We start from the raw sequence: 15,049 nt of genomic DNA on the forward strand, positions 1-15,049 counted from the left end.
CCCTTCTGCTGCCTTGAGCCCTGAGCAGGAGGGCTGCCTTCCAGGGCCATTAGGACTCCCCACTGGCCCCGGCAGACAGCCGCAGAGCATGCACACTTCTTCAAAAGATTGTATTTAAATATTTACTGTGTGTAGAATGTGTCAATCAGAGGACTCTGGAAAGTCAGCACCAAATGAAGAACTGTGCCCCCCCCAAATTATGGATGCGTGGAGGCCCCGGGAAGGGAGGGTTGGCCGCTGTACTTTCGGGGGTTCAGAAGTTTTGTCCTTCTCGGATAACAAGGTGGGCAGAACCCGGGAGGCTTATGTTTCAGAAGCAGCAGGACAGGGAGACAGGACAGGATGGCTGGCATGGAGGCCCCTTCCCCTGCTGCCCTGGTGAGATCCTCACGCTTCTGCTCGTGTGTTTTTGGCACCGCTGTGTCCCGTGCAGAGGGAGGGTTCTCACTGCCCGGTGTGCTGGGAGGTCACTTGAAGACACACACGGGCATGGGACCCCGGACACGTGAGTCCTGCCCGTGTCAGGAACAGGTCACCTGCTCAGGGCATTTGCCACAATTCTGTGCTCCCATTTCAGCTTCTGGAAGACACAAGGGTGTCCAAGCTGGAATTCTTCCTGGGGCTCCGTTTCCCCCAGTTCCCAGATGCTGCAAGCTGACTCACAAAGATATCCATGCGCATCGTGCTGGCTTCTGTATCACGGAAGTCATCATCCGATTACCGCGTGAGAAAACGTATCACGGGAACACCCAGAACAGGGGTCTGGCTCATGGGGGACCACAGGAGGCTTCACTCACTTCACCTGTGGCTGGAGGGCCAGATGTATTCCCACCTGCTAGATTACAGCCAGGGGAGGATAGCACAAATCCAGGGCCTATGGGAAAATGAAGGGCGATAAATTCATCACAGAGGAACGAGGAGACAGAAAGCCAGTATCAGTACTGTCCTTAATCACTCAGCAAGGACCCCACGGTTGAAAGTAAGAAAAGATGTTTATGCAACCTGATCAAAATAAGAAGCCGATCACCGTCGTTGACCATCCTGTAATTGCACTCTACAAAAATGCTTGCAGCTTTTTGCTACAGAGGGAGCAGGGCAGGGACTTTAGAGAGCAGCCCCCCATCTCCCTCCCACTGTAAGATATGTTCCCTGGAAAATGAGACGTGTGTGCGGATGGAGGTGCGTGGCATGCTGGTGGAGAAAAGGTGGTGGCACCTGCAGCCAGAGTCTGGAAGCCCAGCCAGACCTGGGAGGCCTTCTCAGTGTCTGTACTTAGGAGTTCGCTTCTGCAGACGGGCGAACTTGCACTGATGTGACGGAGTTGCTCTGTAAGATTTTACACCCCCCCTCCCCGACGTCCTGCACCACGGACAGCACGTGACCACAGGTGGCTCTTCATCTACGGTGGGATGCCGGCTCCTTGTCTCTGCTCGCGAGTGTGTAAGGGCTCAGGGCCTGAAGACCACCTTTCCCTTCCCTTTACGGCTCTCTGTGCTTCTGTGGGAAGGTGTTCAGAAATGGACATCATCCCTGAGCAGCCATGAGCAGGGAGGGGGCTGGACAAGGAAGCGCAGATCTTCCTGGACTTACGATGGGGTTTTGTTCCGATAAACCTATCTGAAGTCGAAAATATCCTAAGTCAGAAATGCACTGAACACACCCAGCCTCCCGAACATCAGAGCTTAGCCTGGCCCGCCTTCAGTGTGCTCAGAACACTTCGTGAGCCTACACTGGGCAAAGTCCTAGAACACAAGGCCTGTTTTATAAAAAGTGCCGACCATCTCCTGTGATTGGAGGCTGTACCGAAGGTGAGAAACGGAGCGGCTGTGGGAGCAGCAGGGTTGTCAGGGCATCAGTTGTGGACCCTTGGGACCGTGCACCTGCCTGGCACCTGCCACCCAGCATCCCGAGAGAGGAGGTACTGCACGTCGCCAGCCCGGGAAGAGATCTCCGCTCAAAATTCCAAGTACAGTTCCTACTGAATGTATATCACTTTTGTACCGTTGTAAACTCAAAAAGTCCTAAGTTGAACCATTGTAAGTCGGGAATGTCTGTATAGGAAGAGGTGAGGCACACTCGCAGGTAAGGATGAGGGACAGCAGTAGCAATGCTCTTTTCCCGGTGGGAACAGTGGGGCCATCAGATAACGTGAGAGTTTGGACTTGGTCGTACAGGCATCTTATGTCCGGGTAAAAAATACGGGCTCTGTGTTTTCTTTCTATTTCTCTGTGGGAATTCTCTAGAGGTGCTGGCAGAGGGTTGGGAATACCGGGGAGAGGTGAGCTGAGAGGCGGGGCATGTCCCCGTGGTCCAGGGCAGGGACGAGTGTGCGGGACGGGGTCTGGCGCTAGGCCTGGAGGTGGTGGGAAATGGCAGAGCCTGACCCCTTCTTGGATGTGTGGGGGGATGAAGGGGAGTGAGGCCGATGTAAGTTGAGTCTGGTGACTGGGAGGATGACGGGGATGTGAACGGTGCAGGACAAGCTGGGGGAGGAGCGTGGAGCAGGCTGAGCATGGGTTCTGTTTGGGATTTTACACACCTGGCAGGTGCGTAAGAAACACCCGCAACAATTCAGGGAGGCCCAAGGAGACCCAGGGAGCTCCTGAGGATGCAGGGTGCAGAGAGCCCAGAGCGGGACTCCTAGACGAGGAGAAAAATCCAGCTCTGGAGGGGATCCTGTGAAACCCCAGGTGTGTGACCCGCAGATCAGTCCTGGTGCTGTCTGGAGGGAATGCAGACCCCATGGGTCAGTGCCCTCACTTCCCATGCCAGCGACACCCCCGGGGCTTGGGCTGCCCCCACTTCTGACCATCTGGGTGTAGCTTTGAGGGGTTCCATGGCCTCGCCTGGCTCGACAGTGTACCAGCACGGCTCACAGGACCGGGAAAGCCCTGTGCTTACAGTTAGTGGGACTGTCAGCCACTTGGTCTGGGGGAGACCCAGACTCCCACATCCTCTTCCCGTGAAGCCCCATAGCTCAGCAGGCCTGAAGTTCCAACCCTCTAGTTGGGTGATTTTTTTTTTGTTTTCTGAATTTGGCTCCTTGGACCAACTTTACCCTCCCAAACCTTACAGACTGAGCCTGTGTCCTGGGTTCCACCGCCTTCCTTCAGCTATCGAAGACCTCTGCATGCTGCCTCCTGCCCCAGGGGTGTGTGTGTGCACGTGTGTGCGTGTGTGTGCGTGTGTGTGCGTGCGTGTGTGTCTTCAGGTTAAACAATTCCAGAATTCATCCAAGTTCCTAAAATAATCCAATTCTCATGCCCTCATTAGCTCCCTGCAAGTCTCTGGATGCTTTCTCATCTAGAAAGCTCTCACTGCCATGTTCAGCCAGGAGCAGCGCACAGCACTGAATATATACTTTCACTGTTTCTAGCACCCAGGGGACACTTGCCGCACTCAGGCAGGATACCACACTTTTGTAAGCACTGTCTGAAGTCTGTTAGCTTCTGCACGACCTCCCAGCAGAGCTGGTGGCAGCAGGTCACGTGCAGGGCTGCCCAGGAGTCAGTACTTGAGCGAGGGAGAGTGGGAGCTGGTGTGTGCTGGAGGGAGGGGGGAAAGGTCAAGCTCAGGGGAAGAAAGACAGGTGGGAGAAATACAGGTGGGTGTTACCGGTCCAGACAGGCAGGGGGTCAAGACTGTGACTCGGTTCAGGACAAACGTGTAAATCACGTCCAGGGTCTAGGAAAGCACATGGCAGCCTTCTGCACACACGGTGGGAGCCTGCAGCGAACACCTGGGCAGTTTTAATTTAAAGTCAAAGGAATTGTGCTGGAAAACTGGACAGTGGGCTTGCTGAACCAATAGCTTCCACTGTTCCTTCTGCTGGGAGCGAACTTGCTTCTGCGCGTGGCTGAGCCCACGGTGGAAGGGGGGAGACTGGCAGAGCGGGAGAGGGGAGCAGGTGGCATGTGGCTGGAAGACAAGGCTCTCGGGGGCAGAACTGGGGAGGATTTGGAGTACTCCGTTCCAGGTCCGTGCCTCTTCATTTATTTATGTTGACTTGTACCCCGCGGCATTTCTCTAAAGATGGAATATGCCCTCGTAAGAGAACGCAAAGCACAGACGGCAGGCTGCCTTAAGTAAGCAGAAGAAGATCGCAAGAGTGGCCCGGGAAATGGGGCTAGGATGTCCTGCCCATTGCCGTGGCCTCCACGCGTGGCCACACTCTAAGCTCCGCCACAGCCAATCAGAGAAGGGAGCACTGTCCGGGTTGATGCTGGACGACAATCTGAAACAGGCCGTCGTTGGCCTGAGGTCGTGGAGTCGGTGGTGCAGTGTGGGCCCGCCCTGGCTGGGGTGGGGGTGGCGTGCCGTGTGAGGTCGTGAGCCGCCTTTATGATAAAACCGTTATAACGGATCCGTTGGCGGCGATTTCTCCATACCAGCTGATGTCGCACGTGAATGCACAAGCCCCGAGAGGCCAGCAGAGCAAATCCAGCAAGCAGCCCCACGCACAGAACTGGACCATGGAAATGGTTCACTCTTCTGTCTGTCTAGACCTGGCTTTGTCGAGAGGCGGATTTTCAAGTTTTGCCTTGCATTCCATCCAGGGATCCCCTTGCATATGGTTACGTCGTCTTGCTGAGTGTCTCCCCCCTGCAAAATATGGCTAATGTCTTACTTATGCCCCAGGGATGCTTCTGAGGCTCAGATCATAAAATGTCGGCACAGCACCTGTCACTTGAGGCACGTTGAAGATGTGCGGGCTCTTCCTGGCACCTGCAAAGTCCCTGCACAGACCGGCGAGAAGAACGGTGGCGTGTGCCCTTCTCGGGCAGGGCCGGCGGGCCTGGGCTGAACAGCCAGGAGCCGCCGTGCGGGTAGAGGGCTCGCGGGCTCACTTCTCCCATCTGTCTCCTGCAGGAATAACACTGTACAGCCACCCGTACGGAGGGGCCTTGCTGAACGAGGACAAGATGTGAGTTGAAGGACCGCTGGGGGAGGGTGGACCTGACCACGGGACAGAATCTTTGGGTTGCTTAGGGGGATTGGGGCTGCCTCCTGCCTTTGCCCCGAGTGATGCTGGCTTGGGCTTTTCTTTGCCGAGTGTGAACACTGTGATTATTGGAGAACGCGCATTGATTGAGTTTAAAACAGATGAGCACATCATACACCCCATTGTCTAAGTCAAAATTGTTCTAAGGGCATGATCTCCCTGAAGCTTACAGATGCTTTTTTGGAGTACAATCTATTTTAAAGATTTTATTTAGTTCAGAGATGGAAGGGACAATACGAATGGGGGAAGGGGCAGAGGGAGAGAAAATCTCAAGCAGACTCTTTGCTGAGCTTGGAGCCCGACACGGGGCTCGATCCCAGGACCCCAAGATCCTGACCTGAGCTGAAGGGAGAGGCTTAACCAACTGAGCCACCCAGGTGCCCCTAAAGATTTTTTTAAAGTAGTCTCTCTACTCCATGTGAGGCTTGAACTCACGACCCCGAGATCAAGAGTCACACATTCCACCGACTGAGCCAGCCAGGTGCTTGGGGTACAGTCATAAACACGGCATTCGTGTAGTGAGGCCTCGTGGAGAACTTCTCATGCCAGACTTTCCTCGTGGTGATAATGCCAGCTCTCTTCCTGTTCAGAAGTGTTAGTTCTCGCTGCCGAGAAGACGTAGGACGTTTCTGCCTATCTCTTCCTTTTCCCACCCCCCTTCCCTTTCGCACCGATGACAAAGCTTTGGTCAGACATCAAGAGTAGGTAGAATTTGTGCAGTGCACCCTTGAACAGCTGGGCTGGGGTGCTGACCCTACACGCAGTTGAAAATCTGCATATACCTTGACTCCCCGAACACTCAGCTAGCATCGCTTGTGTCCTTCCCAGGACCTACCAAACTGAGTCGGAGACACAGATGTGCCTGACAGGCATCCTCTCTCTGAGGTGTTAATATGGTAGGAAGCACTAAGCGGTTTCTCCTCCTGTCCCTGCGCTCGTTCTCAGCTTCCCCCTTTAGCCGTCTCTGACACCGGCCACAGCTCTGGCTGTGGGCTCGCTGAGGGAAAGAAGGTGCCATGCAGTGGACAGTCCTCGATGAGCCCCTTCGTTACCTCGGCCACCTGAGACACCGCATGTGTGCTGGGCATGACTGGAGGGGTGACTGGGTGGCGCTCCAATGAAAACATGACCGAGAAAGTGCGTGGTGTCGATCAGTACGAGGGCACCTCCCTCTATTTCAAAGTCATTTTGATGTTCTGAGAGACGATATTCAGAGGTGGGCCAGCCATCTGTGAAGCTAGAGTTAATGCCCCTTCCCCATCCACACAGGTGTCCCGACATGGACAGGTGTCCCGACGTGGGCAGAGGCCTCCGATCCCTGTGGACCCCATGCTGAGGATGTCTTTCATTTTAACTGGGGAGTCGGGCTCCGTGGTCACGCGTAAACCTTGAGATGGGCAGACTCTGAAATGTCCCTGAACTCTGCTCCCCTCAGTTACGTCTTCTAGAAGCGGGGAGCAAAAATCCATGCCTGAAAGTCGTGGAGGGGATTTAATGACAGACTCCATGTGCTTCGTCAGTGTGGCCTGCCCATCATCAGTGCCCGACGAGTGGTTTTCTCGGCTCTTCTCCTCGTCGCTGTTGGTTACCAAGGGAAAGGAGACCCGTGTCCTTTGTGTGACACCTGACACGCTGCTCTGTTTTGCCCGCAGCCTGGAGAGCATCCGTCAGTGTGGCGTTGCCCTCTGCATCGTGCTGGGGTTCTCCATCCTGTCTGCGTCACTCGGCAGCTCCGTGGTGAGGGACAGGGTGACCGGAGCCAAGAGGCTGCAGCACATCAGTGGCCTGGGTTACAGAACGTACTGGCTCACGAACTTCCTGTATGACATGGTAGGATTTGGGAACGATGTCCCCTGTGCCTCATGCCCCTGGTCTGTGTGCGTGCGTGCATGTGTGTGTGTGCGTGCATGTGTGTGTGTGCGTGCGTGCATGTGTGTGTGCGTGCATGTGTGTGTGTGCGTGTGTGCATGCGTGTGAGTGTAGGAAGCAGCCGCCTCACACTGTCCCCAGAAGAAGGGATTACTTTACTGGTAAGAACTTGTCAGGCTGTCTTCATCCGTCATTCAGGATGGCTTCATGACACACAGGACGGCCCAGCCACACCCTGGAGCTCTGGGAGCTTAGGGACCTGCCCAGACATGTGGAGTGTCTTACCGGGAAGGGTGACATGCTAATCATACTAAATGTGCTCTGTTCAAGGGGGTGGGAGGGGACAGGATAAAGGCTCTTCACGCTGACCTGCCAGGCACACGCATAGCCACTTCCAGGGTGACCTCGGCCCGGCTGGTTCTGCAGGGATATCGCTCTCCAGGGGATGGACGCCCTGCAGGTCACTGTCTTCCGTCCTCAGAGGACAACAGCAGTGCCCTCTGTTGCTTGGACTTCCAGGCATTTAACGGGAATCAAGGCCAACGGCTACTTTCTTGGCTGCTTGGAGCTGTCCACGCTGTAGGGAAGTGATAGTCTGTCCTCAATACACCGGTATGCCGCACCGCCATGCCCTCTGTGTGGTGACATACAGTGACCCCAGCTTTCCCCGGGGAAGGGAACGCGGAGGCTTTGGGACAGTAAGAGCCTGCAAGGTGGGGGCGGGTTTCCAGGACCCAGGGGGAGAGGGGACCCAAAGTCTCCCAGGCCCCAGCCAGTCTCCCTCTTTAACGCAGTCCGGACTTTATGATCCTTTTGTCCCTGCCACTAAATATGGCTCCTCTTTACCCTGTGATGTCTGCCTGGGGGTTCAAGGGCAGGGAGGATTATTTCCTTCCCGGTTGACTGTGTTTCCATCTTCATCCAATCATTTCTGGATGATCGCTCATTTAATGGATATTTTGGGGGATCTGCACAGGGGCAAGGTGTGTCCGCAGTGCAGGGAATAAAGCCGTGAGCAAGGCAGAGATGTTCTCTGCCCTTCTAGAGCTTTAATTCTCACGAGAGGAAGCAGGACTTAAACCAGGAGGTCAGGGAAGGACTCCATGGAGTCCACGTGAGGAAGGGCTCCATGAGAGGCCCCAGGAGGAGAGCGGCTGGGGTGTGGGAGCCCCGGGGAGGGCACCTGGGGGGGTTTCGGAAGGCAGGTGAGGAGCCTGTCCTTGAGTGCTGGAGTGGACAGAGGCCACATCTCCTGGAAGGTCGTGGAGGTGGGGAATGTTGGCCGTGGTGGTTTCCCAGTGCAGCTGGAACAGCGGACGTCTGTCCCTCCTAGTGCTGGGGGCTGGACGTCCCAGAACTGAGCATGGTGGGACCAGTTCCTCTGGAGGCCTCTGTCCTGGGCGTGTGGATGGCGTGTCCTCCCCATGTGTGTCTGTGTCCCGATGTTCTCCCCGTACAAGGACACCGGTTCTGTTAGACCAGGGCTGCTCTGGGGACCTCATTTACCTTTGTGACCCCTTCAGGGGCGCGTCTTTAGACCTGGTCACATTCTGAGGTCCAGGGGGTTTGGCATATGCATGGGGGGGGGCACACAGTCCAGCCAGAGCTGGGCCTCCCTGGCCCCCCCCACTGCTGCCTGTGTGTCATCTGCAAACTAGGAACCCCCCACTTCCGCAGAAGCCGAGATGGGACACCTTCCCCTGTTCCTTGTCTTCCCCAGGTCTTCTACTTGGTTTCCGTGAGCCTGTGTGTCACCATCATTGTCGCCTTCCAGTTAACAGCGTTTACTTTCCGCGAGAACTTGGCAGCCACGGCCCTCCTGCTGGCGCTTTTCGGGTATGTGATGAGAAACACGGCTGCAGAATTACGGTTTGTTTTCTGGAAGAGAAACCCCCCCGGGATGGCTTTGAACCTGCTGCCGGCTGCATGATTTTTTCTCTCTGCAAGCAATTATGTTGCTTCTGTGAGGGCCGCGCTGCGGACGGGCTGGAGCAGGTGGACGAATGCCCCGCAGAGGAGGGCGGGCGGCAGGGCGGGGACGGAGGCGGCGCGGGCTGTCGCCGGGAGGCCCTCCAGCTGTCTGCGGGACGCAGGCGGGGGCAAGCGGCTTCTCGACTGTCCTCACGCCGACATTAATCTGGAGCTTAAACACGTAATCCAGTCAGCTCCAAAATTGCCTTTCAGAGGCGAGACTGTCGCACAGCCCCGCCCGCGTCTGGCACATCGTCCCTCTCCTGTGACAGTGGCGGTCTGGAAAGGCCCGTCATCGCTGCTGTCACTTTTCTCAGGGGAAAACAGCAAAGGCAGAGAAGTCATTGTACACACGTCTCATTTCAAACACCCTCAGCAGGACCATTGCCAGTGGTCCCAAGTTGTACGCACGTGGTATCAAAAGTATATAATTTCGTGTCTTCTTACACGGTGGCCATATGTCTCTATCTGGGCTGAGCGTGTGAGAGACTTGCTAAGAGGAGGGAAGATAGCGAACATACTTATTATATGAGATGGAGAATTTTTGAAAACCCCGCATCCTGCTTTACTGAAGCCAAGGATGACAAGTAAAATGATTGTACACAGCTCACAGTGATGTCAGTGTCCCCAAATATTTAATTGGGGGACAGAATATAACACAAACAAGCATATATTATCATTAGAAGACTGTATGGATGGATAGTTCGGGGGGAGAGTGAGACCGACAGGACAGACAGATCTTTGTAGGACTCATGGTATGGCCACTCACGAACTCTGTGGCCTTGGGCAGAATCATGACTCCCTCCGGACTTCCTTGCATTGTGCAGGCTTCAGATCTGTTCAGTGAGTGCCGAAGGGTCCCAGTTAATTAATCCTGGCCACGTTGTTACTATGAGAACTGGGCTGGTGTTCAGAGGATACTGTGTCCTAAGCTATGAAAATGCTGATGGTCGTAACTGTCTACTGTGCAGTTGGAAATTTGGGTTCCCAGATGCAAAGGGCTGTGCACGTGGATTCCTGCTTCTCAGGGAAGGGTCTGGTTTCGGTGTGTGGGTGCCGTTGAGTGGACGGTGTTGTCGTGGTTCCTGATGGTGTGATGAAACAGACTTCGCCCTACGTCGTTTGTGAACTTTACGAAAGCAGAGGTCATCGAATTTAACGTAAGGGAACAGACAAGATCCAGTGGTGAGAAGCTCCCAAGCCAGGTGTTTTGAGGAGGAGTCCCGAAGCTTGTTTGGCTCGTGAGCACCTTTGGGAGTCTGGATGAAGCCCAGACTCCTGGCCACGTGTGCGGCCACGGCATTTTCTGAAGAATTCCGGGAGATTCACGGATCCTTTGACTGAGAGCTTGGGCCAGCCGGGCTGGTGTAGTTCTGGGGAAGAATCCTACGGTCAGATGCACTGAGGGGTCTGAAAACAGCAGACGGTGTCAGAGGGTGGGCAGACCCTGGCAGAGAAGGGCCCCGGGCGGCTGGCTGGGATCACAGAGCCACAACCCAGGGGCCATGGGTTTGGTCTCATTTATACGGTGGTTCTTCTCTTACTGGGCCCTGCCTTGCATCCAACGCAGCATGGCCATTGCTGTGTTCCTGAGCCCAGGGCGGCAGGTGCGTCCGCTCACCCCTCCACCCCCAAGGAGGGAGGTGCAGGGACCCCGAGGACAGTCTCCGGAAAGCTGGCCCCCAGAGTGCCCAGCAACCCGAGGACATCTCAGGCATGAAAAGGGCTTGCAATTAAATGGGATTCGGAATCCTAAGAAAATAGGAGTCAGACAAGGGCATAGAGTCTCAGAGACAACAGAAAAAAAAGCCGATGACAGGTATCTTTTTTTTTTTTTTAATATATATTCCTGCTTTTTCTAGCCAGGAAAACTTGATATTTTAGCTGGAAAGTGAGGAGAATTAGCATCAAAAAGAGGAGAAGAATGACAGAAAGAAAAGAGAATCTAGCTTCTATAAGATGTTGAAACCGCAAGAACATATTTGGTGATTATTTGGTGCTTACGGCTTGTGAACACAAGGCCACAGAGTCCTGATTCGGGTCCTAGAAAATTCACTCACTAGGGGAGAGGCCAGCTTTCAAAGGGAGGAAAGGCCCACAAATTCTGGAAGGATTGCGAACAGCATGCCACTGGCCAGTAAGTGCTAAAGTCATCAAAATATTCCATAGTATCTTAATGAAAGTAGAGATTGTTAGAAGCCACTGTAGATTTCATGAAAAAATAAATTATGCTCTAGGAGCCCATTTAATTTCTTTCTTTCTTTCTTTTTTTTTTTAAAAAGATTTTATTTATTTGAGGGAGAAAGAGGGAGAGAGCACAAGCAGGGGGAAGGGCAAGGGGAGAAGCAGACTCTTTGCTGAGTGGGACTCGATCCCAGGACCCCAGGATCATGCCCTGAGCCGAAGGCAGACACATAACCAACTGAGCCACCTAGGTGCTCCCCATTTAATTTTTTCTGAAAGAAAGAAAGAAAGATAGGGATCCTGGAGCTGCCAGTATGTTGATTTGAACCAAGTATTTGAAAGGTGACTGATGAACATGTAGCCAAAAAAAAAAAAAAAAAAAAAAAAAAGCACAGCGGGCAGAAAGCCACACCCAAAGACCGTTCCCTGACTCGGGGAGCTCGATGCTGGGGGCTGGGGTGGTCAGTCGGTGGCGTTGTTGCTGATTTCTTCTTTGCTTAAATAGATAACACCCTGGTCTGCTTGTCCAACACCTCAGTGACAGAACAACCGGTATGGAAACTCTCCGTACTGAGTCACAAGACACTGACCGGAATAGCGTCCAATGGCAGGAACCAGTGGAAAAAGATTCGTTGGCGGGTCCCTATCGTTCCGATGAGGGCATCGGGGCTTCCGAGTGGGATAGGGAGCTGTCATGTTCCTGGATTGCCCTCCTGACTGTGATGCCCAGCATTCCTCTGTGCCTGGTGCCACCCTCACCACGCCACACGCCTCGTCTGGTGTCCTTCCCAAACGCCCCGAAGGCCCCATCGCCAGGTTTAACCGAGAGACTTGGCGGGATGCCACGTCTGTAAGGAACCAAGAGAGACCTGGTCTCTTGTGCTAGAGACGGATGGAGACCATGGCGTTTCTGTTCAGCTGCCTCAAGAGCTGTCCTATGGAAGAGAAAAGCGACTTGTCACAAACCGTTCCAGAAGATAGAGTTTGGATCAGAAGTTTTAAGCGATTTCGGGTTCACTCTGAGGGGGGATTTTATGGCCGTTGGAGCTGCCCCAAGATTTGACTGCCAGATTGTGGCTAACACATTTCCGTTCTAAACAACGCTTTGAGTGCTGCTGTTTCAATTGCTTGTCCAGGCAGGTGCGTGAGGGAGGGTCACACTTGACTTCGGCCCCAGCAGGGACAGCAAAGGTGTGTGGGGTCTGAGTCCTCGGCAGGGCTTTCCTTCAGATGCAGGGCTTGGTACTCAAAGCACCGAGGGCTCATGACCTACCTCTTGGGTAACTATTTAACGATAATTTGATTATTCCGTACAGCGACTCTTTAAGAATAATAATTGCTTACAAGCTCTCACCTCCACCGTGTACCTTCTAAAATAATTTCCATCGTGCCCGAGTTACCGGGCAGATTTTTGTTGACAGGAGTTTCCGAAACAGCGCACGATTTCATGCGTGATAGTATATGTGTTGTACTTTCTGAAACGTGAGGATGAATCCCTCGACCCAAGGACTCATTCTGATGCCACGATTCCTGTAGAAGAAGAAACTACAGGAGAATCATAGCCCATCTCAGGGCCGGGCCCGTCTGCCACCATCTGGAGTCCCACACATGGCAGAGCCAGCGAACGTAGAAGGAAACCCAGGCATTCAGGAGGCGCTGAAGGATTTCAGGTGCAACCGCTAAGTCACATTAGGAAAGCGGTGACAGGTCTGCCTCGAGTGTGCAAGAGCACCTGGGGGACATGGGACGAAGACTGTGAATTACAGCGAGCAACTTCTCCGCCCATGTTTGGAACCATGACTCCAGGACCCATGTCCTTGACTGGGGCACTGTGCTTCTCTGACAGACGCCGTGGGAGGCGGGCCATGCAGGCAACCTGGCTCCAGGATATGAAGGAAGAGAGATGTGTGCATGGGGGGAGCATGGTGGGGGGTTTTCTTAGAACCTGGTGCCATCGGACACGTGGGGGGGCTGCGTCGACCATCAGTCCCCTTGCTCCCCAGCTTTGCGACCACACAGAAATGAACCCGTAGTCAGCCTCACCTGCTGTCTGCTGCAGAGCCTCCATTGGCGTCTCTCAGCCTTGTGAATCCCTCCCCGTCTGTAAAATGGGATCACAGCACCTGCCTCCCAGGCTGTTGGAGAGGGAGGAGGATGAGGGCACATCGTGGGTGCCCACAGGGCAGTGCCCAACGTGGAGCAGATGCCGAGAAGGAAGCTTTCCAGTTTTACCCTCACGCTTGCTTGCTTTCCCTCTCTCCCTCCCTCCCTCCCTCCTTCCCTTTCTTTCTTTCTTTCTTTCTTTCTTTCTTTCTTTCTTTCTTTCTTTCTTTCTTTCTAAGATTTATTTGAGAGATAGAGAAAGCAGGGGGAGGGGCAGAGGGAAAGAGAGAATCTCAAGCAGACTCTGCCCTGAGAGCAAAGCCCAACACAGGGCTCGATCCCACAACCCCGAGATCGTGATCTGAGCCCAAATCAAGAGTCAGACGCGACCGAGCCACCCAGGTGCCCTTTCACGCCTTCAGTTCCTACAGAGCTCAGTTGCTTTCCATTCTTCACAGCTTTTGATTCTCACTTCCAGACGTAGGAACTGTTTGTGCTTTACTCACGAGAACCAGAGCGAAGACGCAAGAGCCAGGCTTGCCCCCTTGGCGGAAGGGCGGGGGGGGGGGGCGTCCGCAGACTTCCTCCAGCTCACGGAGCTCCAGGGGCAGGTGCCCACGTGGCCCAGCTCTTGACCCTCCCCAGCGCTGCGGCCATTATCCTCAGTGCTTCCTGGAGCCACCCCCATGTGCTCTGTGTTCAGAGAACACCATGCGATTTGTTGTAAACTGGGATTCTGTTCACTAACGGAGGGAAAATGAGCAGATCAACAAAACTCATCCACGCTTCTGTCCTTATACCAATAAATGTTCCAAGAAGACAGACGTGGCTGTTCACTGTATTCCGTAGATATGCCACTCTCCCGTGGATGTATCTGATGTCCAGAATCTTCTCGAGTCCGGACGTGGCTTTCATCTCGTACGTGTCCCTGAACTTCATCTTCGGGCTCTGCACCATGCTGATGACCACCATGCCCAGGTTGCTCGCCATCGTCTCCAAAGCTCAGGTCAGTGGGCTCCAGCCGCGCCTCTCAGGGCAGCGGGGATGCTGGCTCGTGCCCCTTCTGCTGCTTTTCCAGCTGCAAGCAAAGGAAAGCGAGCTACTGTCCACTGTCTTTAGCCCCCAGAAAGAGAACCCGCCCCGGGTGGACACAAACATGGTGCCGTTGTGAGAGCTGAGCTTGGGCTCCCTGTTTGTTGAGGAGTTCCTGATCGGCGGTCGGGAGGGTGGATGAATATCCCGGTGTCACAGGAGTAGGGGGCAGATCCGTCTCTCTGGGATCACGTGCTGCGGGGTGGGATTGGCTGCCGTGGCCGAGCACGCGCTCCGACCGCAGGAGGGCCGGATGATCGGGCCCATTCTGCCGTCCTCCCTGTGAGCCCTGGAACATACCTAGTTCTGCTACTCTCAGACCGTCAGAGCAGAGGGCTGCCCAAGAAGGGGCTCCGTTTCGCCCAGGGAGAGGGTGAGGGGATCCCTCTCCAAGAACCCTCTCTCCGGCAGGTGTTCACATTAGCGAGTCACTTTGGGTGCGATCCCCAGCAGGCGTCTCAGTCCAGCTAGATTGAGTTCTGTCCCTTCCGTGCTCCCTTCCGCCTTCTCCCCCTGAAGCCTGCCTGGGTCTTGTCTGCTTTAACTCCTCCTCTGCTTCCGGTGAGCTACCCCTGGGGACAGAAATCAGAGTGTTGCGTTGTCCTCTATCCCCTTCTTTCTGTCCTTTTCATCCCTGCTCTCTGCTGTCAGCTCTGACCACTGTCCCTTCTGGCTCTCTGTCTTCCTGGACCCCAATTCCTTAGTCGTCCTGGTGTTTGATTGACTAGTGGTCTGAGAAGGTAGCCTGAGAAAGGCCCAGACCTCCCAGTTCTGAGTCGGGGGTGCTGTCGGGGACGATAGAGGTCAGCCTCATCAGGGCAGGCTCGC

The 15,049-nt window shown here is 54.5% G+C and overlaps 1 protein-coding gene across 1 annotated transcript in view; it reads left to right on the forward strand.

Annotated features, from left to right (window-relative positions):
- Nucleotides 1–15,049, forward strand: part of ABCA13 (ATP binding cassette subfamily A member 13) — a 368,906-nt gene that overhangs the window by 259,549 nt on the left and 94,308 nt on the right. The window contains exons 49-52 of the mRNA XM_087861234.1: nucleotides 4,870–4,924; nucleotides 6,655–6,832; nucleotides 8,592–8,707; nucleotides 13,979–14,135. Coding sequence (XP_087717360.1) covers nucleotides 4,870–4,924; nucleotides 6,655–6,832; nucleotides 8,592–8,707; nucleotides 13,979–14,135 — 506 coding nt within the window. The remainder of the gene's footprint in view (nucleotides 1–4,869; nucleotides 4,925–6,654; nucleotides 6,833–8,591; nucleotides 8,708–13,978; nucleotides 14,136–15,049) is intronic.

The sequence above is a fragment of the Ursus americanus genome, chromosome 3 (genome assembly GCF_024610735.1).
Source record: "Ursus americanus isolate L20-20 chromosome 3, mUrsAme1.1.p, whole genome shotgun sequence".
In the NCBI taxonomy this organism is placed as follows: Eukaryota; Metazoa; Chordata; class Mammalia; order Carnivora; family Ursidae; genus Ursus; species Ursus americanus.